General features: G+C 40.9%; 1 protein-coding gene and 1 non-coding gene across 2 annotated transcripts; one reads left to right on the forward strand and one right to left on the reverse strand.

The window, feature by feature from the left end:
• Positions 1-987: 987 nt before the first annotated feature.
• Positions 988-27,723, reverse strand: adissp (adipose secreted signaling protein). Its single transcript, XM_070854951.1, has 6 exons — positions 27,573-27,723; positions 23,881-23,978; positions 16,227-16,366; positions 9,506-9,644; positions 6,301-6,426; positions 988-3,216 (listed from the first exon to the last, which is right to left on the reverse strand). Exons 2-6 carry the CDS (start codon positions 23,897-23,899, stop codon positions 3,116-3,118), a joined length of 525 nt encoding a protein of 174 aa, XP_070711052.1. The 5' UTR covers positions 23,900-23,978; positions 27,573-27,723; the 3' UTR covers positions 988-3,115.
• trnag-gcc (transfer RNA glycine (anticodon GCC)) lies at positions 4,331-4,401 on the forward strand. Its single transcript has one exon. It is a non-coding gene; the product is annotated as a tRNA-Gly (tRNA).
• Positions 27,724-27,859: the final 136 nt, after the last annotated feature.

Consider the following 27,859-nt stretch of genomic DNA (forward strand, 5'->3'; position numbering starts at 1 on the left):
CAAATCTTCAGTGGAGTGAAATGTAAATGTAAAAGTTACTTTGAGTGTGTTGTTGCACTTTTATTATTATTATTTTGTGTGTGTGTCTGTTTTAGTGGTCGGTCATGATGCTGTTGTAGGCCTGCAGTTGCTGCCACTTTCTCCAATAACCTCAGCAAATTTCCTAAATTCTGCAAACATGTATATATTTATAATCTTTCAGAATAAAATAACAAATATTTGTTAATTTTCAAACAACCCTGGTTATCCAGAAGAAAAATAATTAAATAAATCATGTTAAATAAATGTAAGTGGCACAAAACACTTTTTTTTTTTTTGGACTAAAATCCAAAATCCATTAGTAATATTTTATATTTTATATTCAAATTAATCTACAAAAGTGTAAAGCAAGTGTCCCATAAAATATTCAGCCCAACAAAATAATTATTTAATTAGTTTGATTTCAATTATTCTTCTGTTTCGGGTTAAAATGTCTGACTTTGATACTACAAACCAGTAAAAAGTCACTAATCTGCTCCTCAGTCAGGTAGTGACCAAACAGCAGCTTCTACAATAACTACAATAAAAGTGTTGTTGAGTCTTAAAACTACTTGTTGAATATTAAAATCTGTTTATTCTCAAACCTCTGGGGTTGATTTCACGTCCCTCAGGAAAGTTTAAACACACAAAGCAGTCGGGTGCGATAGACAGAGTTTCCAACAACATTCAGCTTTTGTTCTTTAAACAGAAAAGGTGAAACTTTACTGCACAGATACACGAGCAGACCAGTTCATCCTGAAATAAACCCACAGACTTTCACAGTCATCTGAATTTTTGGAGGAGAATGCATTGAAATGTTTTTCCACCTCCACTGGAACCACACAAGCAAATGGATATTTTGTGTGTGCACCATCAGTGGGGGGAAAAAAAAAAAAACCCCACTCTTGTGGCGGAGTAGACTGCCACCAAGTGTTCCTGAGATGAACTGACAGAAGCAACAACAAAAAGTCAAACATACACTCATTTTTATTCATTTTTGACATTAAAAAATACAAATCACACACACGGGGAGCAGATATCAACGAATAAACTGCTACATTCTTGAACCAGTAACCTATTGAGCACTTCAGTTTTACACTAAGAAGAGACAAACCAGACTTTGACCTATATTACACGCAAGCAAACATCAAATAAATCTATCTAATCTGCACTACACCAACAGCTCGTGCTCGACTAAAGTAGAGAAATCACACACAGAATCGTTTCCTTTAAGGCTGATGGATTAGATCGGGTTTACAGAAACAGCAACAAACAAAATAAAACCTGTTGAGTCACGCAGCAGAGGAAACGTCATGATATTGTAAAAAGTGAGGGGAGGCGACAGTGCAGCCAGATCATGGCACTTGCTCTATAAGCACAAATGTAAATGAAGCAGAGCCGACAGGGGGATCGTCGCCGTCGGCTCTCTGATCTGCTGTGGTGAGAGCGGTGGGGCTGAGAGGCAGGTTCACCTGTTTGTGGGATTTAACGCTGGGAGGACGACAAACAGGCAGCCGTTGAGCTGGATTTTTATCTCCCCTTGCACGATCACGCAGAGTCCCGATTCTCACGGCTGCTCTGCACTGGCCTGTGTTTTGGTCTGGTGGGTGACAAGAAGCACGGCAGATGGTGGAACAACATCAGGCTCCAGCTAAGCGACCAACGGGACGGTACGACGAAAGGCACTTGTGTCGCGAGTGTGTTCTGAAGGCTTCATGAATTCAAGCAAAAGAAACTAACTCTTCCTGAACTCTGCAGGAGGCGTTCATAAAGGAAAAATCCACCCAAAACACATTAATGCGAGATTATTTTCAGTGTTCGAGAATCTGCTGATTATTTTCTTGTTTAGGGGATCATTAGTTTGGCGTCTCCAACATCCAAGATGTCAAAGTGACGCGTCTTTTTTCTGTCAGGACAACAGTCCAAAAATCAAAAGATGTTGAATTTACAAATATTTGAATCAGAGAATTTCTCGATATCTTAACATTTCCAAAACTGGAAGCTGAGAGTGTTTGTCATTTCAGTCTCAAAAGCGCCTTCAATCATGAATCCATCATCAGAAGAGCTGCAGATAAAATCTTTTAATGATTGAGTAATTAATTCATCTAAGCATTGTTCCCACTTCTAGTGAATATCCTCAAAAACAGGTATTGGTTATGCACAGCAGGCGGCATTTGTGATTAAATCTTGTTTGGTTGTAAGTTTCACCAAATCAGCGGAAAGTGGTAAAACATAACACACCAAAATGGTTGCAGCTCAACAACAAAGAGGCATAAAGAGACTAAGTTTACACCAGATTGTGGTAAGAAGTAATCAGGGCAGGCCGAGGAGAAATTAGGTACAAGAGAACTGAGCCTCGCAGACTGAAGATATGTAGTTGGATTTTTCCTTTAAATGGAGAAACGTGGCCACGCTGCATCGCTTCAAAAAAGAAAAAGCCTTCAGAGGAGAGGAGTGTTACAAACAGTGGTCTGCAGCGCCTCCTCACACTTATACAGAGACATTACAGACATTACAGGATCAGCATTGCTAATCAGTTCACTGATTTTCCCTGAATTGTGCAGATTTTTTATTCCTTTCTACGAGTCGATTTCAAGCTACTTAATTAATAAAAGAGCCCTTGTTTACTCCCTCGCTTATAAATCCACGTGGGACACAATTTGCACAGTTTGCACGCCGGGAAAAGAGTGAACTGGACCGGAGGAGGAGGAGGAGGAGGAGGAGGTGAGAAGGGATCTGAGGCTGCACTGATGCATGGAGCGCTGCTGCCCTCCAGAGATTCAATAAGGAAAACACAGGAAACAAGAGTAGCACGGTGGAGAGACGGAGGGTTGGAGGAGCTGAGCTGATGTTTCAGTTACAGCAGAGGAATGTTTCTGTGTGTAAATGTTCACAGGACACAAACGCACATTTCCTCTGACTCCAAAGCTGAATTACGACGGTGCTTCAAACGCTGTGTGTTATGTGGCACTAAATCACGTGCTGTTCTGGTAAACTGCAGGTGTGTGTTGTGTTTAATTTGGTATCTGTGTGTGTGTGTGTGTGTGTGTGTATATGTGTGTGTACTTCAGGTGGAAGGGGAGCTGGAGCTTAAGCCTTAGTCAAATCCCTGCCAGTCGCTCTGTTCAGAGTCGTACTCCAACTCCACCCCGATACAGCGGACTCCCTCCAGCAGCATGGGAGTGCCGTGGTGACGATCTACATGGGAGGCAAACACAGAGAGAGAGAGAGAGAGAGAGAGAGAGAGAAAACATCTGTGATCCAAGGGGGAAGTAAACATCTGGAACATATGAAATCCCATAAGAGCCCACAGTGACACAGGTGTCACAGACCTTTTACATATTCTGGAAATTTCCCTGTACAGCTTTATCCTTGAATTTAACTCAAGAAGCCCCTCAGTGACGGCTACTAAACATCCTCTGCCTGATTAAAACCTGTGACACAACTAGCTAATTTTAAATAGCTTCTTTTTGTTATTAAAAGGTTTCAAACAATTTAACAATTCAAACACTGTCCTAGATTACGATCAACCTGTCCTGACCATAATTCATGAAAAAGTTGATATGAAACAACATCAAAAAACAATGCTGTGACATACATTTAACATTTCAGATCTTCAGTAGGGGTAGTATCTCAAAAATAACTTCAGAAATGTCTTCCTTCTGGTCCATTTAGTCTGTTTTATATCCCCCATAATTTTACTTAAGGGAGAAATGGGTCCGGGTTCTTGTGGGATAAACATGATAAAATGGCATATAGCTACAGCATGTTAGTTTACATGTTAAATTACCTACTAAATGGAAAACTAACATCAGCTGTGAGCATTTACAATAATGTCCTATGATTATTGTGTTACAGGACTGGTTAAAGTCAGTTAAAATAAGTTATTCAAGTCTTGCAGCAGCATTTTGAATAAGCCGGAGAAGAGGAATTGGCTTTTGGCTGAGACATGAATGAAGAGAAATTGCTAACATCTGTGAGAAAGAAAAACCATTTGTGTTCTAGCTGGAATGAACCAAACAAAGTCACTTATTGTCAAATAAAAGTTTGCAGTAAAACACCCGTGCAGTGAGCACACAGCAGCATGTGTGTGCAGAGGACTCCTGTGTGGAGGTGTCTGCTTCCGTGCAGACCAGCGCCCTCCCACGGGGAGCACAGGAACTTCCTGCAGTCCAAAAAGCTGCAGATGACGTGACCACAGCAAACTTTACATGAACGGATCGATCTCTCGTTCACAACCTCTGAACATCGGATCTAGTAAATAACGCACACATACGTCAAATCTTTTAGTGCTAAATACTCCGTCATCATCGCATTGGTGGTTCAGTGGTAGAATTCTCGCCTGCCACGCGGGAGGCCCGGGTTCGATTCCCGGCCAATGCAATGAACTTTTTACATTATACACACACATTTAAATCTGCATTTTCATCATCTTTAAGTAAAACGCTCATAATTAGATGTGAAAATATGTGAAAATAAACAGGAATTGTCATTTTTCAATAAACTGTTCAATCCTTAGATTATCAGTACAAAGTGTAGAGCCCTTCAGATTGTCTTCAAACTGCTTGTTTTGCCCATCCATCACTCCAACGCCTAAATATACCTAATTCATGATGACGATTAATGATATCAAACACGGAAAAATAGCAAATCTTGGAGCTGGCTGATGTTTTTGTCTTTTCGCTGAATGAAAGCTATAAATGGTTAATCGATTATCAGAACATCTATTATATCTATTTTTTGCCAGTTAATTAGAAGTAGTGACCACTTAGAAGCTGTATAAAATGCATTTATAATGACCAAAATGTCTGCTATAAATGTATGTTTTAATTATTCCAACCAGATTGAACACTCAACGTATCGGCAGCAGCACAGGGTTTCACATATTTCACTCAGTAGCACCTCTAAAAGCAGCCGTAGAGCTCAGACTAATAGCAGAGGCAGACGTGGAGCTTAATCCTTTGATCTGGTCGTCATCCAGGCCTCAATTACACACATACATCTGGACAGATGTTCAGGCTTTGTGAGTAAAAATAAACACTGGCCAGCAAGACCACCATCCACCCCCAAACACATGTATATGCATATTAACACAACATTTACGCATGGAAATACACACACACTCTCCCTTCAGCTAATTCTCCATCTGCTGACATGAATACCAGCATCTAATTTAGTCTTACTGACTCTGATTGATGTGGAGAAAATGCAAATGTATCACAGGCTCTTCTCTTTACAATAATAGGGAATAACAATAGTAGTTTTATTTCTAATAACCAGCACTGCACCAAGGATTTAATACTCACCTTTGTGCACTGACAAAATCCTCTGTATCTATTCCTGTTTCCTATTTCTAAGGGCTGTTTGTGATTAACTTGTGATTTAGTGGCAACTGCTACAAATGTGACTATAACGCACCAGCAGGAGGCAGCAGCACACAAGTGAAAACAGTGAAAGCTCAACCTTCACTTCATCTGTGAGCTGAAAGAGGCAGAAATAACAAGACCCCTAGATGTTCGTAGTCAGCAGTAGGAAACCTGATGGAGTTCAAAATGCTGATTTAAAAAAATGATCCAGTTGCTGGTACAATACAACAAAAACTAGAAAAAAAACAATCATTCTCTTGTTCTGGCTTCTCACATCTACCTTTGGCTTTTGGATGGTTGGTTGGACAAAACAAATGATTTAAAGACAGGAAATCAGGAAATTGCGATTGTGGAAAATTTAGATTTTTCGCTATTAACAATGAACTGAGAACATAATCATCTAAACTACTGATGGTGAAAATCATAAGTTACAGTCTTATGATTAAGATAAAAAAGAGCAGGTTTCCCTCTGAGTGTCTTTGGTCTTTGTTCTCAACACTTAAAGCTTGGTCACACTAGTCGTCAGATCGCTGTTCTGTTCACGCTACATGATTCTCTGCTCTGTACTCAGGAAAAGTTGTGGTTTGCACACTACATGACTGATCAGTGACAGGGCGTCACATATTACAAGATCTTTCACCAGGAGGAATCGCCGACGTGTCTGTCTGGTTTCCAAACTACATTTTGTCACGAAAACACACACGAGAAGTGACACAGTAGATGCTAACATGCCCAGGACAGGATTTTGCTCCAGCAGTACATGAGTATGAGAATCTGAGTTTGTGGCTGCTGCTGCTCTTCAGTCTCCTACTGCTCCTACGGCTAAAGGTCATCTACAAGCTACAGGGTGTTGCAACGTAAACGGTATATACCGGCACAGAAACCTCAGATTATCATGTTGTTACGGTAACCTCACCCATGACTCTGGCGTGAACTTTGACCTTAACACAGACGTCCTCGTTGGTCTCGCTCAGCAGCAGCACCTCCTCACACAGAACTCCCTCCTGCTGGGCCATGTACTCGCATGTCACTTTCAGACCTCCTGGGAAGAGAGGAGAGAAAAACACAAAAGGAGGGAGAGAGATTGGATTTCGTTTTTTATTGCAGAGTTTTATTACACACACACACACACACACACACACAGTTTCTTTGTCTCTCTCTGTGTGAGGTGAAGTCTTGAATATGGATCAGATTGATACTAAACATACAAAGAAAACAAAATGTCAACAGGATGGAACATGACATTAACACAGATGAATGATGAGTAAACAGTCAAATATATTAAACACACCTACACTCACACCTGCCGCATCACACACACACACACACACACACCCACACACACACAGCTCCAGACACAGACCAGAGTGTAATACAGAGAGAGTGACAGTAAGCCGAAAGTAAAGGTCAGTAACCTGCTTCAGTTACAGCCATGTAACGGGCACGTTTCCCAGAAACATCAGAGGATCACCTTTATCCCAAATTAGCAGGTTTAGTGGTGAGCGATGAATCCAGTAAAGACTCAACACACATTCAAGTTTTCTGTTCCCCGTCTAACAACATGTTTTTTTTTTTTCTGGCCCATGCTGGTGTATTGGGGTTTTACCGCCAGCGACGGCAGTGATAGGAAATCAAGACAAAAACAGGAAGGTGTTTGAAAGTTTTATGACTCCTCAGGAACGGATTGCTGAGCGAACGGCTATCTGAACTGTCCGTTGCTGTAATCCGCAGCCATCTGGTACTCCTACACAGCCTGTAACAACGCCCCTGAGAATTTCTTGAGTATTTCACTGGAACAAAAACAGATACACACACCACACTTGTTTTTCTAGGGGGAATTTAAGGAATAAATGCCATTTAAGAGATCTGATTGCAGCTCGGAGGAACTGAAGCGACATTCTCACAAGAGCAAAATGGTGGCAAATTAGAACAGAGATCTGACAAAAACTCACTGAGGAGGAAACAGATATGAAACACACTGGAATAATAACAATAATAACAATAATGCTGGCATTTACAGCTTGTGAATACAGAGTGGGAGAAGACGAAAGGTCAGATATTGCAAGCCCAATAAAGCAGCCTATTGCAGTCAAGCAGTTAAGTAACTTGCTGTACAGAAATGCCACCAGAGAGCTCAGACAAGCTGATTTTTCATATGTAAAATGTCTAATTCAAAAATGTCCCCCTCACTTTTACAGTTTCAGTTTCATCAATTTATTAAAATACCTCTATATTAACAGTATACAGTTTTAAACAATGTTTATTATGTTTTTAATTTGTCTATTTTATATATAAATTAAGTTCTGGAGTAAGTTCATTCTTGAGTATCACGTGCAATGGTTAAAGGTTACTTTTAATCATTAAGCCATGGTTGTATAATTGAGGTCACTGTGTGTGGGCTGCAAGCTGGTAGCATACTTAACATACTTGAGGTGGAGGCGGCAAGAAGAGATGAACTACGAACTGGGCAGTCAATAAGATACAACTTGATAAGATAAGATATGCAGTTATCTGCCTGCATGTGATGCACTTTTGCTAAATGTTCCCCTTAGAAGCAACGAGCATTGTTAGCGTCGACTCTTGTGATGCTCAGGAGATGCTGATCCCTCCAGTCTAGTGTAACCACACTTTGGAGTGTTTAGTTCTCCATACCACTGACACTAGGAGCAGTGTGTGTGTGTGTGTGTGTGTGTGTGTGTGTGTGTGTGTGTGTGTGTGTGTGTGTGTGTGTGTGGCAGAGAGAGCTGGCCCATGCCCCTCACACATATGACAGACTCAGAGAGCTCTCTGGATTAGGAAAAGCAAAAAAGAATCATAGACGAAGGTCTTAATCTTATTGCAGATAAGAAATGGAGTTGCTGAGATAAAAGGTGCAAGATAACATTTAGACGAAATCTATTTTATCTTCCCAATTTCTCCAATACCGATGAGGAGAACCAGTAATGTCGCAGCTTATCAATACTATGGTCTTTCATAATTCAGCCCATAATTCATCACTTCTGCTCCCATCAGAACTCTACGGTGTAATTTTACATGGAGGAAGCTTATAAGCTTGATCCAAATGTTAAAATGCTCATCAGTTATTACCACAGTTATTACGATGCATTTAAGCTTTAGAGGAGTAGTGAGTGATTTTTAGAACTCTTTGCCCTGGATTTTTCTTCTCATGCAACATCCACCATGTCCTGTCCTCTCGGTGTTCGGACTGCGTGCTGCCTGCGAGGAAGCCTGCAGGCAGCAATACTCGGGCTGGAAAAGTTCCTCCTGCACCTTCAGTTAAAAAGGATCTGTCAAACTGACCGTAATAATGCATAAGAATACACTAAATTACTTGGTGAGCTTTAAGGTTCATTGTACACATTTCAAATAATTAGATTTTGTTATATAATATCATAACATTATTTATCATAAAATATCAGGTTGTTATCAAGGAAATCACAAGTAAATAATTATAGTGTCATTTACATTTACTTTTGTTTTTGGGATATCTGAATATCAGGCATATGGGAAGGATGACTTTCAGGTATGCTGTTTCAGCTGTATACTGTAGTTAAAATACTAAAACCACCAACAGTTTCTATCAGCGCCATTAGTATAACCCCACCCTAACTTTCAAGACGCACTGTGGCCTCCCTGCACCTGCATCAGTAGTAGTTTTACTTTTCTTATTCACAGCCGGTTCAACGGGGGCAGAGTGACCACAATCGGTAGTTAATAGCTCATTAACCAGAGTGTGTTTGGGTTTAATTGCAAGCATATTGTTATTAAACTCTTAATTGTGGCGTTTTAGGGAAGCTTAACATATATTGTAATAATGCTGTTAATGATCAGTGTGATTCCTCTAATCACAACCAACACAAACATTAGCCTCCCAGTCAAGAGTTTGGTTTATTGTGGCACATGTTAAGCCAGCCCAACTCCCTCCGAAGAAACTGTTGTTTTTAATGTATATTTCAGCTAATTCTTTGCAAAAGTAATAAAGGCACAGACACACAGATCAAGTAGCAGAGTAGTAAAGTGTCTCCTGAATTGATGACCTACCCAGTGCTGGTCCACAGCCCAGAGAGAACCGTATAAAATAATTCATGTCTCGTTTTTCTCATTCTGTCTCATGGTCTTACCCTCTGGTGCCGGTGTGATATCAGTGATGCGGAGGTGTGGGCTCGGCACTGGTGCGGGACACACATCCTTCCCCAGAGCCGGGACCTCGGGCAAGGTGAACACTATTTCGTACCGGTGCTGCGTCTTTAGGAAGCCGACCTGCAGTGAGGGAGAGGGAGAGATATGTAGAGAGCTGAAGGCGAAGAGTCAAGTAAAGATTTACCGATTAGGAGGAATAACAATGGCTGTCTCACCCCCTCCCACAAACACTGGACTAATCCGACTGTAACATAGGGAGAGAGGGATTTATACGGAGGCAAACAGGCTTTGGCTTGGCCTCACATTGCATAGCGTAAGTCCATTACAGCTCAATAAATAAAGGATTAATTTTTATGAGTAACATGGATAAGTAATTCACATAAGCACTACATTGTTGGGCTGAGTTTTCCTTGAGGGAGTCCTCTAATTGAAATGATTAGTTATTGCTCTGGCAATCTTAATCCCCCTCACCTCTGCCAGATTGGCAATTTTAGCCTGACGGGACATAAAATTGAATCACCTTCTGGATTTCACTCAACTCCAAAATCTTCCAATAATACTAATCCAGTGTGAATAGATTTGTCAGTAATTCTACATCTGTTTGGTGGTTGTAGAAGAGACTCTCCAAGAGCTTGACCGCCGAAACATGGAGGCCAATGGAAGAAAAAAATATGCAGTTGGCTTGGATTTTCTGTGGTGACAATGAATAAGTTGCGTATCTCTGATCTTTGCTGATCTGTAAAGCTGCAACGGTTAGTTGACTGAAAAATAATCTGCAAATAAACTAATTGTTTAAATCACAGCACAAAGGTGCCAAACGGTCTATGATTTCAGCTTCTTTCTGTTTTAAACCATTACAAACTGGGTTTATGGATTTTTGGACAGTCACCTTGGACATGTCTGAACTCCGACGGACATCTGTCACTATTTTCTGATATTTTACAGACTAAGAGAATAAAAAATGACAAGATCGTACATCAGGTTGTATGTGACTTTCCAGACTAACAGAAACAAAAGACCTTGATTAGAAAATGAAACCCAAGGCCCAAATTGCCTTATATTCTGTTGTTGCAGCATATAAAACTATTCACCCTTTTTCAATTCATGCTACCCATAAGCAAAATCTAAAAGGAGACTACAAGGTAGGCAAGTCAGATAAAACTACAGTGAGACAGAGAGAGGGGAGTGATGTGGTGGTAGCAGCCTAACATTAGCAAAGAGAAAAATTCATGAGGGAATCATCACATAGAGGAGTGAGGAAAGCCTCACAGAGGAGACAGGTACAAAGAGAGACAGCAGGAGAGAGAAAGAGACTGCAGGGAAGTGCAGGCGAGGAGAGATAAGCCTAAAGCTCCTCCAGCTCGAGCTGCAAACGGCAGCTCAAGCCCCACACGACTCCTGGTTAAAGCAACGGGCTGAGCGGAGGCTGCAAACAGTGTGAAGTGAGAAGGGAGAGGGGGAACACTGGAGGGAGCACTGCAGAGAAAAACAATAATCAGTCTGTGAGCGCAGTCCCACGCATGTCCAGAGACTGTGAAACGTCTCTGAAAAACTGATTTAGTTTGTATGTCATGCTGCAGATTTGGACAAAAAGGGAGGCTGTGAAATACTTAATAATGGAGACCAAAAAGTGAAACATTTCAGTTAGTATGCAATTTAAAAGTATTTCTCCTTTAGGAGTCTAATTAATATATGCACTACTGAGTGATGACAGTAACATGTCATTTCTTAAGAAGTACTATGTGTAACACTGGCAGTTGGACACACCCAGAGACACAAGTGGCGAAGCGTTCATCCACAACAATGATGCAATTCTTCAGTGGACTTGAAGGGGAATACCACACATTTCATGAACTTGTATCTCCAGTTCTCCAAGAAATTTTTGTTCGTCTTTTTTGTTCACTCTTGATTACATAGAAACTGCAGATCTTTTCCAACAAGCTGGAAAAACAACACAGATATTTTACTATTTGATAAAGATGTTGCGGGGAGCTCCAGAAAACATGAGTGGCATTTGGTGTCTTCTTTGTGTCCACCCGATGAATTCAACTCCAATATTCACTCTCTTGAAGCTCTGTTTTGGTCTCCACCAACTGCTGAGGGAAATATCTGACTATTTAACTGCTCAGTGTACTATGTTCACCTGCTAGTCACTAACTGTGGCCCTGTTCATACCTTGGCTCAACGTGCTTCCTGGGTGATCCGATCAAAAGTGGACATCTCTCTAGAGGTGTGAATGCACCACAGATGCACTGAGGACACATTAAGATCCGATCGCTCAGACCACTTTCGGAGGAGGTCGGGGCCGCATATATTCACATTCTATTAGCGGTGTGTACATGAATGGCCACACGGAAGGACTGCCGACTCAACGGACATCTTCTGCGTAAGAGGAAGTACAAGCGGCGTACTGGGCACATTCATACAACGGCATCAGTGCGACAACAGCAACAAGAAAAATGGATTCTCGTGAATGGAGTGCACACAAAACATTCACTTCATTTGAGCCGATAAGATACAGTACAACAGAAACTGGAAGATTCATATGACAACCTGGCTTCTGTCCAACGCCCTCCTGGGCACGCGCCATCTTACCCCTGGTATCAACTAATGCCACCACCAGCGCCACAGTCACAGTCTGTCCCCCAAGTCCAAAACTCTGACCGCAACATTTCATATATAAAAGTTACATACAGAGCAGAGAGGCGAGATTCGATCATAAGGGGTCACTCAAGACGGATTTGGAGACACGCCCCCAATGCCAAGCCTGAACAGTGCCTCCATCTGTCTGCCGTTTGGTGCTGGGAAGGTAACAGTGGGTTTATCGGGGCTTATTTGCTGAAACCAACTGCCTATTGCGTCTGGAAACGACAACGATGAGAGCAGTGAGAAAATCGTAAAAGTTGCAAAGAAAAGAAAGTGAGTGAAACTATGCTAAAGGGCCCAGTTTGTCTGCACAAGCCCAACTTTTATACCACACAGTTGTTTCATCCATTATCAATGGAGTGCTGCTTTAAACTTAAAATTAACACCAGCATAGTCACACATTTCCATTCTCTTATCTTATGAGCGTGTAAACTTGCAGAAGAAAGTTCATAAAAACAGCCGGAAAGTTCAGAAACTTGGCTTAGCTGTCCTGTGGCACACATCATTTGAATTTAAAAAATGTGTGGCCTCGACAGCAACACTCTTTCAGCTGATCTCTGAAGCGCTGACAGCTGCTCATTTCCATACCCAGCTTCACCATCTTAATCAGAAACAAGGACATTCACACAGAAAAATTAAGGAGTGTCGCGTGTTGTTTCTGTGCGGCTGCCGTGCCAACATACAGAGTTTGTGAAATTCAAATGACCTTCATCAAGACTGGTATTCATACAGCTGCTGTATGCATACCACTTCCATCCCACACACTCCCACCTCGTCTTTGGTCTTTCTGTGAGGATCACCAACCCCCCACCCCCCACCCCCCACCCCTCCCTGGCCATTTCCATAGCAACACCACCCTCCTCAGCTCCGTGATGAGCCACGATGCCGGGCTGACTGTATTCTGTGCCCACTCTCAAGTACGCTTAAACGCACACACTCACACAAACAGGCTGCTTTGTTAACTGTGAAGAGCCAAGTTCTTAGTCCATCTACATGTGCACACACAGCTTTTAAGCAAATTAATTTGGCTGTGAATTAGTTTCAAAGCTTGGAAAAGCTTAGTTACAGTGAGTGTGTGTAGAGTTTACCTTTGGGAGTGTAACTGAGCAATAGTAGAAGAAGAAGGCTGACTCAAAAGCCCTCTGAATGTGTTTGGTGACTATTAAAATCAGATATGCCATCCAGTTTTAGTGCTACTGTATCTTTAACTGGGAAACTGAATTTGTCATAAATCCACAAAAAGTAAAGGCAGAGAGGGTCGCCTGAGCCATTGAATTTATCAACTAAAGAGAAGGTTACGCTTATTCACTGACGGTGAAAAGAAGAGAAAATGAGAATAAAGAAGCACTGGTTATTATTGACACAAATAATTCTGGGACATTCTCTATCTGCAGGCAGGAAATCTTTTCAAAAGCCATTCTGTAGAAATGAGCCACTTGAGAGGCACTTGTGTGCCAGCCACTCCAACTGAAATAAATTCATGACTTGTTAGGTAAAACGTGCGGTCGGTCCTTTAGCTGTGAGCCAGTCTTTTCTCAAACATTTAAATCGGTGCTCTTGAACTGCTTTCACATTAGAGGCTAATATTCATCCTGAAGACAATGTTCTTATTGTTTTACTCTTTCATGTCCTCATCAAAGATCTAAAAACTCCACTGAGAGTCTGAAGCCAGGCTCGCTGCTATGACATTTCGCTCTAAACCATAAATGTCAACCTCATGGTGGCGCTACAGGAAATGTCAGCGAATCATCAAAGTCAGTAGAGGCCATCATCGGGGGACCTTCTTGAGATATTACAGTCTTCACCAAAGTGGTGAAATAACCACTATTGCAGCTAAAAACTGCACAATTTCACAAATTTCGTGTATAACTGAGGTCACAAAAGGCAGGGTGGTACATACTCTTCATGCCCTGTGCTTAAATCCAGCCGCGGATCTCTGCTGCATGGTCTCCATTATATTTCTCCCCATATTTTCACTGCTAATAATGGTGCAGTGGTGAATGGATTAGTACTGTGGAGAACATGCACCAAAGAGAAGAGAGTCTAAACAGCAGAAACAAAGTAATGGTAAGTGGTTATAAAATTTAAGACACAGGACTAAGTTTTTCCATTCCTATTATTACAGTTTTTGAAGTTTTAGAGCCGTTGGCGCCTTCTGTTGCCGTTGTTGGACTCCTAGGTTGAGCACCTCCAGGGTTTAAGAGCTGACAGTAGAGAACAGATGAGAAGTCTGATATCATTGTTCTGTGCTTTATAGCCGACAGAGGAGATTACCGGTGATGAGAAAAGACTTTAATCTTCTCCTTGATGTCTCGCAGATAAAGCCCATCAATGTTCGTAGAAACTGAAGGGAGCGTCCCACTAGATCAAAGAGTTACTCTCTAATGTTGTATCCACCACTTGAGAAACATGGCTCCATGGGAAGACGAGCGCCTCATTATGACCAATTAGAAGTACACTTTCAGGACAGTGGGCTAAACAGATACAAATTGTGAGAAGGTATTTATGGTTTTTCCAAAGGAACACTTGTTTAATATCTGCTTACATTGCGTGACTGGTAGAACATCTCTAATATTGTAGCTCTGCTTGGCGTGGGCTGTTAGTTAGACTGCCTGCCATTACACTGATTGGTTTGAAAATGAACTGATGTAGGATATTGTGCAACACTGAGTAGTTTAATTGCACGTTTTTATTGTGAATCTAATCCACAGAGATATCATTACCCTGATAGGACAATTAATTTGGACTTGGATTAAGTTATCTGCTGTGCATGGTGTCCATGAAGCAGATGGGGACTGAACAATGTCTGCAGGCTAAACAGACAACTACTGCTCACCATTTTTGATCCAAGGAAGCAAGTGGTGATGCCAGATCATTATCTTATAAAGAAGCGCCTCAGAACATATCCCGTATTTCAGTGCAGCCACTTGCAACCAACTGCAACATTTGGCGCATCATTATTATTACACACACACACACACACACACACATTATTGCACACACATTTCTGGTTTTACTTTGAGGAAAAAGCATTAACAGAAAGATTAACCTCTTTTGTGCACTACAGATGACGTAGCCATGCATTTTAAGTGTTGCATAACACATACAAAACAAAAATAACCTACATACCACATCAGTGGGTCCCATGTCGTAACGTTGTGGGTCATTTAAAGTCACAACTTGAGCGGCGGATCTGATACCCTCAACTGAAATAAGTAACACGTTACAACGAAGGAATAAATACCTTATTCTTTGACTAACATCTCAGTAGTCTTATAATTTAATATAATTAATCTCTTTACCTCACCTCACAATGTGCAATACTTTGTAATATCTCCCACTTGTACACTATATTGTTTCTATTTGTTCTACTGTAGCTGTACACATTATCTACTCGTGCCTGCTGCGACATTGTAAAGTTCCCCGTCGTGGGACTAATAAAGGAATATCTTATCTTACCTTATCTTAATTCAATACTCCAAATATGACCCTAATTACAGTAATATCTTGACTTACATTATAGTACAACTTGTGTGTAATTTTCAGCATTCACATGACTGCTTTTAGAACAAAGCATTGGTGCACGATAAACTTAACCTTTGACCATCATTCTTGGGTTCACAAATCTTATTTGCCGCGTGATCAAATCACACACTGACAGGAAGAAGAACCGGGTAGTAAATGAATTAGTCCTCCTCGCCCTTAGCATGTTACAGCGGGCTGCCTGTGAGATGTGACTGTGCTGTGATTGAAGATAACACTGATGGTAAGAGGGTGGAGCGCAGCCGTCTCTTTTGTGGAAATCAGAGGCAGAGTCACAAGACCTGAATGCTAAACAGGACATATAGCAAGAGCAGGAACTGACTGTTTGAGGGTTGAGTGTTTGGTTTGAATGTCTTAATGTTCACAAAAATGTAAATCTGATGTCTGAGTGAAATGAAACGAAGAGAAAAGAAAGAATTACATTAAATCAAATCAAATTTGGGGGAAATTCAAACAGATCTCACTCATCCACTGTAGCTATCAAGTGTCAGGCCACTGCAAGGTTAAACACACCTTGACCATGAAGTTGCCGTCATCCTCCGGAGTCACCATGACGACGGAGTCATGCAGCTTTTCGTCGAAATGAACATGTGATGGGGCTCCCGCAGCGGGGGGTTCCTCTGAGAAGCGCACGCCTCCTGCCTTCGCACAACCTGAGCGAGAGTTAAGAGGGAAGATCCACTGAACATCGGGCATGTACACAAACACTCACACAGGATCTCTGTAAAGGCTGAAAAGACACATTAAAACCGCGGCAGTCGACTCCTTTCAGTGACATGGTGGAGTTTGCAGCAGCGCGGAGAGGAGAGATCAAAAGGCAAAGAGAGAATGCAAACACAGTTGAAAGAGAGTGAGGAAGTCAAAAATGACATATGGGAAAGAATAAAGAGAAATGGTTGATGTGTTGATGTTAACCAAAAGTAAGCAGACACATGATTATTACACATGTATGTTTTTGAGTCAAAATGTAGGTATAGCACAAATTTAACCGAATTTCCAGAAAATGGGAGACAGGAAATGTGAATGAATGTCATTAATTGCAGACTGGACCAAGGAACGACACATTTAAAAGAGTGCCAGTCAAACGTCCTGTTCAGCTACAAGAGCATTAGTGAGGTCGACCACTGACCGTTTTCTGTCACTTTATAGACAAAATGGTGCAGAATAATGAATAATTAACCAAAATCTGATTTATATTTTGAATAATGCCAATATACTGCCAAGACCCACTTTAGCAGAGCGGATTGTTAGTATCACAGGGCTGAGGGACTAATATACGGTCATGTCTTGCTTGTATTAATATTTACAAGAATTGGCAGTGAATACAGTCTTCTGGTAGCTGTAACATAGTTTGAACCCTTGAGATAAACAAACTAGGACAGCTATTTGAATCATTCATTTATTAAGGTGGTCTTAGACTGCTGGAAAATACAATGTGCCATCAAACTTCCCTTTTCAACGAAATTACATTACAAAGTCCTCAATGTCAGTCTCCATGGGATCATGGGAAAAAAAGGAGTTAAAGGGGTTTAGACTTACAAGCTCAACATTATTTCCCTTTAGGTTTTCTCTCCTATGACACTGAGACACACCGATGTTTATTTTTCTCCTGCCCAGGCATTCATCCCCAGTGTGAGAGAACTAAAAACGTTTTCTCCAAATAAAACCCCTCCACCCAGAAAACAATATTTCTCTATGATGACAAACAATTTGTCTGAATTTGTGCTCATATGGCTTTGGGTCTGATTATAGAGCATCACTTTCCCAGAGCTCAAAGGGGAGTGAAACATGTCCAGAAGCTAAACAACAAGAGATAGATAAACAGTACGGCTCTGTGTTCTGTAAATATTCTATTAATAGGTTGTCCTTTAGGAGTCTGGGACTCGTTAATCACTTGAACTTGAAGACCATCTCCCATAGAAGCTTGTCGGAAAATTGCTGTTGTTGTGTGTGTGTTCAGCATAAACTTGTCTATTTCTCACACACACACACACACACACACACACACACACACACACACCTCCTGAGCACCATGGTTCTCATTACCATCCTTCCAATTATTCTCGATTTATTCAGAAACTTCAAAGCTGCTTCAATCAGCAATATGACCAGCGTGCTTGAGCTTTGTTTTGTGGCCAATATTACTGATTGCCAACTCCATCAAGCACCATGTGGCCAGACAGCACAGACGTGTGTATCTAGCTCTGATTTTAAGTATTTAATCACCAACTTTGGAACTAGGTGTTTTGGAGCTTCTTGGTTTGGATGTATTCATATCCGGGCTCATGAGGTGTCACAGCAAACACACAAGGCATTTTCATCGGCACACTGAGCAGGTATCTGGATTCAACATTATTAATTCAGTGAGCTGGATGTTAATCAACACTGGCTACAACACCAAACTGGTGCACAGCGGTCATGCTGCATATGGATGGATTTTACCTTATTTCACCTTATTTATTATGGTTTAAGTTATTATGGTGGACAAAACTAGTTTAAGATGGAGCAAAACTATTATTATTAGTTATGTTGAATCTACAATCGTTTTAAATGTATAGTGATTTAAGAGTTTTTATTTTATGCCTTTTGCTTCAAAAACTTTTATGGTGAGTTTAACTCTCTCTGAAAGTCTTTTTCCAAAAAAAAAGCTCTAATTAGTGTCTCCTTTGCTTCAAATTCATTGGCAGAGGCGCTTCTTCTCCCAATATCTGGACCAGAAATATTCCTTTAAGTCAAACACAACATTTCTGTCAATCTGCCAAGCTGTGACAAGCCAACATAAAGTGAAACTGATGCCATCTGTATCAATTATTAAGATAACAGCGCAGAGCCTGCCAATAATGTAATATTCATTCTGAAGATCAAACCCATAGCAACATGATTAATTTCTCATTTCAAAACAGCAGCACGTGGAGCACGGGTGTTTTAATTAAATTACACATCACTGGAACAATCCTGCCTTATTCAGATGAGGGAGATGTGTGACGTCATGCAGAACGGTTTGTATTATCTTATGGCTGATCGTACCTCGATGTTGGAAAGTTTCAAATCCCTCCTGGTTGATACTGAAGAGCCAATTCTTTACTGTATAAGTGCTCTGATGCATTTAATGGTGTTCATACGCTGACTTATGTTCTTGCGTTGCATGAAGCCAGGGCATTACTGTCCCACTTGGGCCCACTTCCATTAAACTTTTATACAGACTCATATTAGAGATTAGAAATCCTTGCTATCAGCAATCTGGGTCACAATAATGAGTTCAGGAGTTACATAATGTTCCATATGTGAGGATCACCGTGTTGAAATGGAAAGTGGAAATGAGGCGTGTTGTTATATTAAAGGCGGTTGTTATATTAAAATGTTGTTAAAGCTTTGTATACCAAAGATTGTGTGGAACACCTTCTAATATTAACAGTGTCCCATAATGGATGTTCTGATCTCAGATATATGTAAACAAACCACAAACAGACTTAATGTGCCCGATTCCTGTGATCCTAGACGGCACAATCTGCCGCGTCCAGATAAAAAGGGTAACAGGAGTCAGGGTGGGTTAATATCTGAAAATGAGTTTTCTTATCTGACTTTGTGCCGTCATGGAAAATTCATATATTAAAATTAAAAAAAATATATTGATGGGACCTTTCCAAATCAAGATTTCCACCATTTCACAAAGTGATGTCTACTTATAAAAGTTAATGCTGATAAGAGAGTATATCAGACCCATTTATTTGATGACAAAAAATGTAGTGATGTAGTGTATGGGCAAAGTACTTAACATTTAACTATGCGCTCACATTGTATCGTGTATAAATCGTAAATATAATAAATATCTAATGTGGTGGTTGCATTGGCAATAGTTTGTTTCAGTTAAGAACAACATTAAATGACCATTAAAGTGATGTTTATCCCACATTTCATTGGTTTTCACAGGAAATAAATATATGAATGCAGTGGTGGTGTAAGAACCAGCCAATTCACAGAAATGTGAAACACTGAACACTCTTAACTATTAATTTCAGTAATAGTAAATATGCCAAATATTCTCTAGATTCAGCTTCGTAAATGTGAAAATGTTTGACACTATTATTAATCGTATATCTAACTTTTCAACTGCTGGTTGGACAAAAAAACGAAATCTGAGGATCTTATCTCTGTCACACCTTCATCCAGCTCTCAGTTATACATTCTCTTGTTCGCTCTGTTTTCATACCAACTCTCCCCCTTTCCTGTCTTTCCCGCCCACCTGCCCACCTGTTCCCATTCCCTCTCGTCAGCAGTTTGCTGCACATGCCGGCTCATTTCCACTCATTCTCTCTCAGATTGTCTATTGTGCTTACGCCTTGGCCGTCTAGACTTTTGTTCCGCCTGCCTGACCCTTGGATGTCGGCCTCCCTGCCTGACCTCTTTTTGGATGTGTTTGCCTGGTTCGATCTTCTTTCCTAGTTTTGCCAACGAGTAAACATGAACTTTTACCTAACCTGCAAGTCTTCAAGTCATGACTTCTGGATTCAAACCTGGTAATCTACTGAGTTTTTACAATCTCAGACTCAAGGATTAATTGACTCATCAAAGAAATAATGAAAATTATCATTTCTTTCCAGCACTATGACATAAAAATATTATATTGATATGACACGGTATTTCTATCAGCTACAATTTTAAACTGACACCGAACGAAAAATGTTGCTAAGTAGAAACACTTTTCCTGCACCGGTATAGAACGTACTGGTGTTATTTTCTGGACTCTGTTTTTTTAATCACTTACCTATTTCCTGAAAAACACATTGGTTACAGTGAACAACACAATGGACCTGCAGCACCATTTATGCTGAAGCACGTTATTGTTTGCATCATATCAGCAGTATTCACAAAAATAAATACTGTGACAATTATAAGTGGAAGGGATCATTTTTAAGAGCCTCTGACTCGGGGACCTTTGGTTTGAGGGCAGCTGTCTGACAGCGACCAACCAAAAGTGCCTTTGACATCACACACCAATGAAAGTATTGGCCAAGATTAATCAAAGGGCATACTTTTTTTAATAAAGAAAGGTTCTTCTGATGGCTGAACCAAGAGACTTAAGCTCTGAGTTCATCTTCAAATCACAGTACAGGACCTGCTATTTAAGGTCTCTACTGGTGGCTTTTTCATAGGAATCCTAGAAGTTCATACAATAAGGCTCTATGACTATAATTACATTCACACACTAAGCTCAATAATGGCAGGCTTTATACTGTAAGGCTATCAGCAGTTAGAGTTCTACGGGTACGTTATACCCTTTGGAGTTTGGAACGTATAGAGAAGGGGCTTTGAAGTCTAATTGAACTTTCTCTCCAAAGGGAGAAATTATCCATGCAAGAAGTGCGACAGCTATTAAGGTAAAAACCATCAGTGGCATGGCTGTAAGACTTATAATTATAGTTCCCTTCGAATGGAGGAATACCGCAGAAACTGAGAGATGGCATGTGTGTATCTACAGAACAAGCGCTGCAATCCAACTTGCCTTAAAACACACTGCAGAGCCGCACACAGTCCACCTTAATGTGCAGACCAGCCACGGCGTTGACGGGTGTCAGCTAATTCTCTAATACTGTAGCACGATGATGTTTATATCCATTTTCTGAAATGAATTTTGAAACAATATACTCGTACTGAACTGTAATGTTCTTTCGCTGCAGATACAGCACTTCATTTCATCCAGCGAGTAATTTAGCTGCACGGTGCGATGTGAGCAACATCATCTGCCTCAGCATGGGCCCTCCTACCTCATCTCCATTGTCATCACTATGGTCATTCATTTGTAAAGCAGCTGGCGGCTATGTTATCTGCACAGGAAAAACACATCTGTCAGTGGCACATTTCACCGCTTGGCCGTTATTAGAAAAGGCACCAAACGATGACTTGACAAGTTGCTGAATCCTGTTAATTCATTGTTTTATGTCATTTCTGCTTCTTTTATGTGAAACTTTTTGTGCTGCTGCCCCTCTTGTAAAGAGATTCTGCATCTCAATGGGAATATTCCCGCTAAAATAAAGGTTCAATAAAATAAATAAAAATTGTACCTTTTCGGCTTGACTGTTTTACTTTCTATTTGATGTAACTGCACATATTCAAATAGCATCAAAGCAGAAGTAGAGCTCCAGGCCAAACCTCTGTGTCAGGCTTATTATCACAATACTGAGATCTGCTGCCTTTCCGATGGGTCGCATAATCCCAGACAAAGCCAGAGCGACACACACACACACACACACACACACACACACTTACCCTCTCAGTAAAAGCAGACCATAACCACACAGACGCATGTGCACACACAAAAATAATATGAATGCACGCACACCCCACTGAACTGGCTTATTTCAGATTAATCTTTATCTACCTCTGTCCCTCCACTAATCTGTCTGTCAGTATATCTACTTCTGCTCCGCTGGATATTACAGTGCTCTGTTAGCCGATCAGCCTTCTTCTCTGAACTCTCTCTTTCACCAAAGTGTCGGAGCACTCCGAATAAAACCCAAATCTGCATTGTACAGGAAAAACAACAGCGAGGTAAACACCAAAAACAAGCACCATTTGGTTTTGATCAAGCATCTGGAGGGTGAACATCTGAAGTTATTCACTCCTCCCTGATGCATCATGGCCTGCAGTTGATCTGCTCGGTCATGTGATTGGTTCTTCCAAATAGCACCACAGCCAGCATGTCTGCCCTTATCCCTTTGTACCACTGCTTCTTCAGAGCACAAAGAACAGAAATCTGTGTACAGTATGGTCAACTATACTATACTATATATTACATAGTAAGTGATTGCCAAGAAAGTTTGCAGAGACAGTGCTTGTTTTACTGTTTGAGAGCAGACAACTATAGTTGTTTTACAAAATGCTCTGTCTTCCCTCTCTGTGCTCACAGTAATGACCTGCTCTTCACTGCACTTATCCACTTGAGAGAGGAAGGAGCAAAGAAAATGTTAGTGTTTTTCCACATTTCACAGCGTAGACAAAGGTTGGATGACAAACTGTCGTGGATATTCAGAGATCCTCACTTACTGTAAAACTGTTATAAGGAGACAAGACCAATGACTACAGACTAAAAGCTTCAGAGCTCTTATTTATAAAATACTTTCATTGTCCCAAAGGTGGCAGTGGCAACATATTCATATCTCTCCCCATAAAAAAGGCAACTAACACCCTTCCTGTGGGATTTCAGTCCATCCTGAACCCATGAAAAATGCATCTAGTATAATGCGTAACATGAAGTCAATAGAGAGGCTCCCTTTGCACTGCTCTTTGTTCAGCGACCTTATCAGAGAGAACCTGCAAAATGGTCCTTGAAGACAACAAGTAGGAAACTCCAGAAGGTGAGGCATATTCATGGTAGTAATAGTCATTTGCAGCTCTCTGCCAGGTCTTGTTTGCTTACAGTGTCTTTTTTTTTTTTTTTTTTTATTGAGCCCTTCCTGCTTCTGAGGAAATAGATTTGCTTGCCTTCACAAAAATCTATCACAAAGCTGTTGGCAATGACTCGTCAGTATTAACACACCCTTTTCCCAAGAAACCCAGCCAAAAGGACAAATCGATGGTGAATTTCAATTTAATTGGTTAACCTTCCTGGATTGCCTCCAGGCTGTCTCACTGGTGAAGAGGTTTATTTGGTGTTCTCAGTCACAATAAATTATACTGAAGATCATGTCATCCTGGGTTTTTTTTTTCCCCCACCAGGTTTTATTGCAACAACCAAGCCCCTCTAAGAAACTAGTGACGCAGGGGAAAGATTAAATACATTTCATTCACCTACAGCAGATTATAGGTCACATCTTCAAACATTATGTTCACTTTCTGGCTGACTAACAGGGCTTATACGCTCAGAAAGTAATCCATGGCGTGCACTACAATAGTAGTAATATGCAGTTTCCTGTACAATGTGCACCTGTAACTCTTATTCTTATTTTTGTAAATTGTTGCTATGAAAATAACTATAGTTGTGGATTAATTCTCTGATACTGACCAACTTTAAAATCAAATGTCAAAGAGCTGTGATAGAACTCCTCAAAAGGAGTATATACATTTTAAAATTATTTCCAGACTTAAGAGAAATACCTTTAGATAATAAACGCTGGTGGGCACCACATTAACTTTAACACAGGTAATGAATATAATAATAAAAACTCACTCTTCTTAGCAGCAGCCATGTCACAGGGGTTGGTCCAGCACAGACACAGTTGGACTGTCACAGCCTTGTCATCTCAACAGTCCCACCTCAGAACGACTCTGCAAAACAAGTTAGAATAGACGTGACAATGAGAGAGACACTCTTCACAAAACATACGGAGAGCTGGAGGGAGAAAGGGACAGAATACAAAAGGTAATGACTGGACGAACAGAAGAGCAGTGGAAGATAAGGAGGAAGGTAAAAGATGCACGTGAGAGAGAAATGAAACGGGCCAGTGACGGCTCGCCACAGTAAGCTTCCGCGGGTGTTTTTCTTTTTAAATGCATGACCTCAGGTTGGCCTGTATTTCAGCTGAGAGCACAGCTGTGCTGTACTAGTCTAACCAGGAGTACCACAGACTCCCGACAGCGACTTCAATTAAAGGAAAACAACAAAACCGTCTAAGAGGATTAGCTAGCGGCTGAAGCTGCTGTTTGTGGGATTCGCACAGATGGAAATCACATCACTGGGCTTAATATAAATATGGAAATAAAGAAAATACACAGCATATTTGTACTTGGTATTGTGCCTAATAATAATGGCAGCACATAAGTGAAGGAGATAGTTGGTACGTTTAATCTGCTGGTGCAGTAATACTCGAGAGAGCAGCCTTAATTTCAGGCATTACTGCTGTTATACAAGTATAACCAACACGTGTGCACACTGACAAGTTCCTCCAAAGCTGTGACTTTACATAATATTAAAAACCAGTTGAAAGCCTTACATGAACACAGATAACTCATAGCTTTATTGCATAACCACACTAATGTTATCAGAGGTGGCAATACTACTAATTGAAGCAGGAGTATTTTGCAACAAGAAAGTTTAGTAAATCCTTACGCGGTTACAAGAGTTAGGGGAGAAACTAATGCTATTATTAGTGCAAAAGCATGCCTTGTAAAAAAAAAAAATCAGCTTTAAGTGCATGTTTAAGCACTCAGGCAGCACTATAAAACACCAAACTTGACTCCAGTGTTTGGAGGAGTCAAGTTGTGTTTCCATTTTTCTTAAGCATTTGTTTTGTTAAGAAAGAGAAACCTTGTCCATTTCACACACACACACACACCACATCTTTTCACATCATGGTCGAGATTTATCGACTTTTCACGAGAGGACTTTTTTCTTTAGGATCAGAACTGAACTGTCAGAATAGAGTTTTCTCAACAAGTAAACATCTAGCAGCTAAATCTTTGCACTGTCTTCCCCACATCACTGTGCTGGATGCTGATTGGTAACAGCATTTGCTCTGCGGTGTCTTGTTTTAAATCCAGACCCAAAGGTAGCCAGCAACGAGCTGCAAGGAAACAGAAGATGCTTTCTCTCACCTTTTGAGCCAAGTTTATGCCCAATCTCAGCAGGCATAGTACGCTCATGAATGCATCCATCTTACATGCATTTCTTTTGGAAAAGGTGTGAGAAAGATAATCTTACTCTAATTTGGACACATAAAAAAATGTGTTCAAAAACACCAACTGTGTAAAGTCAGACCTTGCTCTTACGATTCTATGATTCCTTTCAGTGGGCGGTGTTTCCATTCAATTGTTCCTTTCACACATGTTTTCTTACATTTCAAGGATGGACACGAAGCGAGGATCAGCGGCGGGGTCTTTGCTTTTCTTGCAGCACGATGGGGCAGGGGAGGGTGTCACATCATGGAACAGACAACGTACAATGTCACATCCACTGAGAATAGTTAGGAATCGGAGGATGATCTACTTTTACCGGCACGAACATCAGTGCCGTTCTGGGCGCCTAAATGGGTCGCTATGATTAGAAATCCACTGATGGGATTTCAAATGTACATGTCTTCAGATGTGGGAGGGGCAGCAGGGTGACAAGTGTACGTCTGAGTGGATGGAAGCTTTGCACAAATTTAACAACCTTACAGGTGTTTTGCCGTCTCGTGTTTCTTTCCCTGCTCCCAGATCTCTGCTATGCCTAAGCGACTACAATGTAAAACCAAAACCCATAGAAATGATGGTCAAACCTGCAAACCTTTTACCCATTTGTAATAAACCACAATTTTCAATGAAATCTACAATTTCTATAAGTTCCCCCTGCAGCGACGAGGGCACTGAAGGTTGCATGATGACAAACAGCTGTTCAGCCATTAGAAAAGTAGGAAAAAACACCAGATAGTGAAGTGTGTTCTGCCTGGGCTGTTGATTCTGATGCACACAAACAAACATAGTGGATGTGGACATACAGGACAACTAGGACGGGTGTGACCCAGTGTACAGTATACAGTGTGATTAGACTTAATCTACTTTAAAGATAAATGAGTTGTTGATTACTGAATTAACAAAATTGGTAACATCTTAAATCATCCATTTAGTTGTTAATGTTTGGGGTGTGCACAGACTTCCATAGGAATTTCAGAATAAAGGTGTACCCATCTTCAAGAGGATGATATGATGCAATGTTTTCACTGCATTGGATTAATGCAATGAGATTGCTGATAATTTAATCAATATATAGATCCAGACGGATGGATTGCTACACCCCTAGTTGCCATTCATTCAGACTGCAGTAACCTTCAATCTTTTCCCACTGCATTGAATTTAATTTACATGCATGACCACCTAATTCAAATCCTGAAGCCCAGACAAGCTGACAGCTCTCTGCCACTCTGTGCCACACTTGACAAATTTAAATTGCAGATGCCACGGAGGGCAGCAACAGGTACCCATCTATTGCTAGGAATTTATGCTTGTTATTTTGAGAAATTGGATCTCCTCCATGTGAAACACGCACACGCTGGGAGTGACAGGAAACATAACATTCACATTAAACATTAATATTCAACAATTTTATCAATGGATTAATGGTTAATGCCTGTTTTAAGCAAAAATGCCAAAAACGTCAGTGTCAACAGGCTCTAAAATGTGAATATTTGCTTATTTTCTTCATCTTTTATGAAAGTCAACTGAACATATTTGAGTTTCTGCTGTTGGTAAGACAAAGGGGGCATTTTGAATGGGTCAGCAAGTGGTTGCACTACTATTACTAGTACTATCATTAGTTTTGTGCAGTCTATAAGATAACAGCCATGCAACAAACACTATCCTCGTGAAGGTTATGACATTCAGTATTTGCTGAAACTGGTTTAGATGCAGATTCAGTGGTTCTGTGTGGTCATTTGGAGGCTGTAGATTGTGGTGCTGTCCAGTTGAATCAAATGTTTCTAAGACTTTGTCCTCCACAGTAACTTTAGTAGCATGCTTAAATGCCTCCTTGCACTTAAATCTTCCCTTTCCAACAACTCAAACTCCAAAGGGCGTGTTTTACAATGTTCATTGTGCACGTAGTGAAGAATAAAGCAGAAACTAGTTCAAAGTGACCCATGCATCAATAAAGCAGCACAAAACAACACATCATAACATAGAAATAGTGTGACTGAGGCATAAATATACACTAAGAGCGACTTTAGCAGCATTAATAGTAGACGGCAGGGATTGATGCAACACACAAATAAACGCACCGCAGCAGCCACACACAATAAATATGACTGTAATTAAAATAATGAATTGGTGTCACAGCAACAAAAGCATAAATGTAACGTTACATGTTAGCTAGCAGTCCTGACAGGCGTTAGTGATTCCCCCTAAAAAGTTGTAAAACGCACATGTGTGGTGTTTTCCGCTCAGCCTCACCTTATTTTACCCACGACAGGTGAAACTCAGACGGTCCTCTCTCTGCGGACGTGTTGTTTGGTTGAAGGAGTCCGGCTACTGCCACCAGCAGCTCTCAACACCAGCGGACAGCAGCCCCTCCGCTCGCCTCTCTTCCCTCCGCCGCACTTTCTCCACCGGACGATTTCCGCATTTGATCACGTGGTTTGATCGCGCCCCCTCGTGCGCCGCTTTACAGCCCCGCGTGTACCCTCTTACATACAATCACATAATAACAGGAGGCACCTGAACGCCTCCTCCCTTGTGTG

Source organism: Pempheris klunzingeri, chromosome 23 (genome assembly GCF_042242105.1).
Source record: "Pempheris klunzingeri isolate RE-2024b chromosome 23, fPemKlu1.hap1, whole genome shotgun sequence".
Taxonomy (NCBI): domain Eukaryota; kingdom Metazoa; phylum Chordata; class Actinopteri; order Acropomatiformes; family Pempheridae; genus Pempheris; species Pempheris klunzingeri.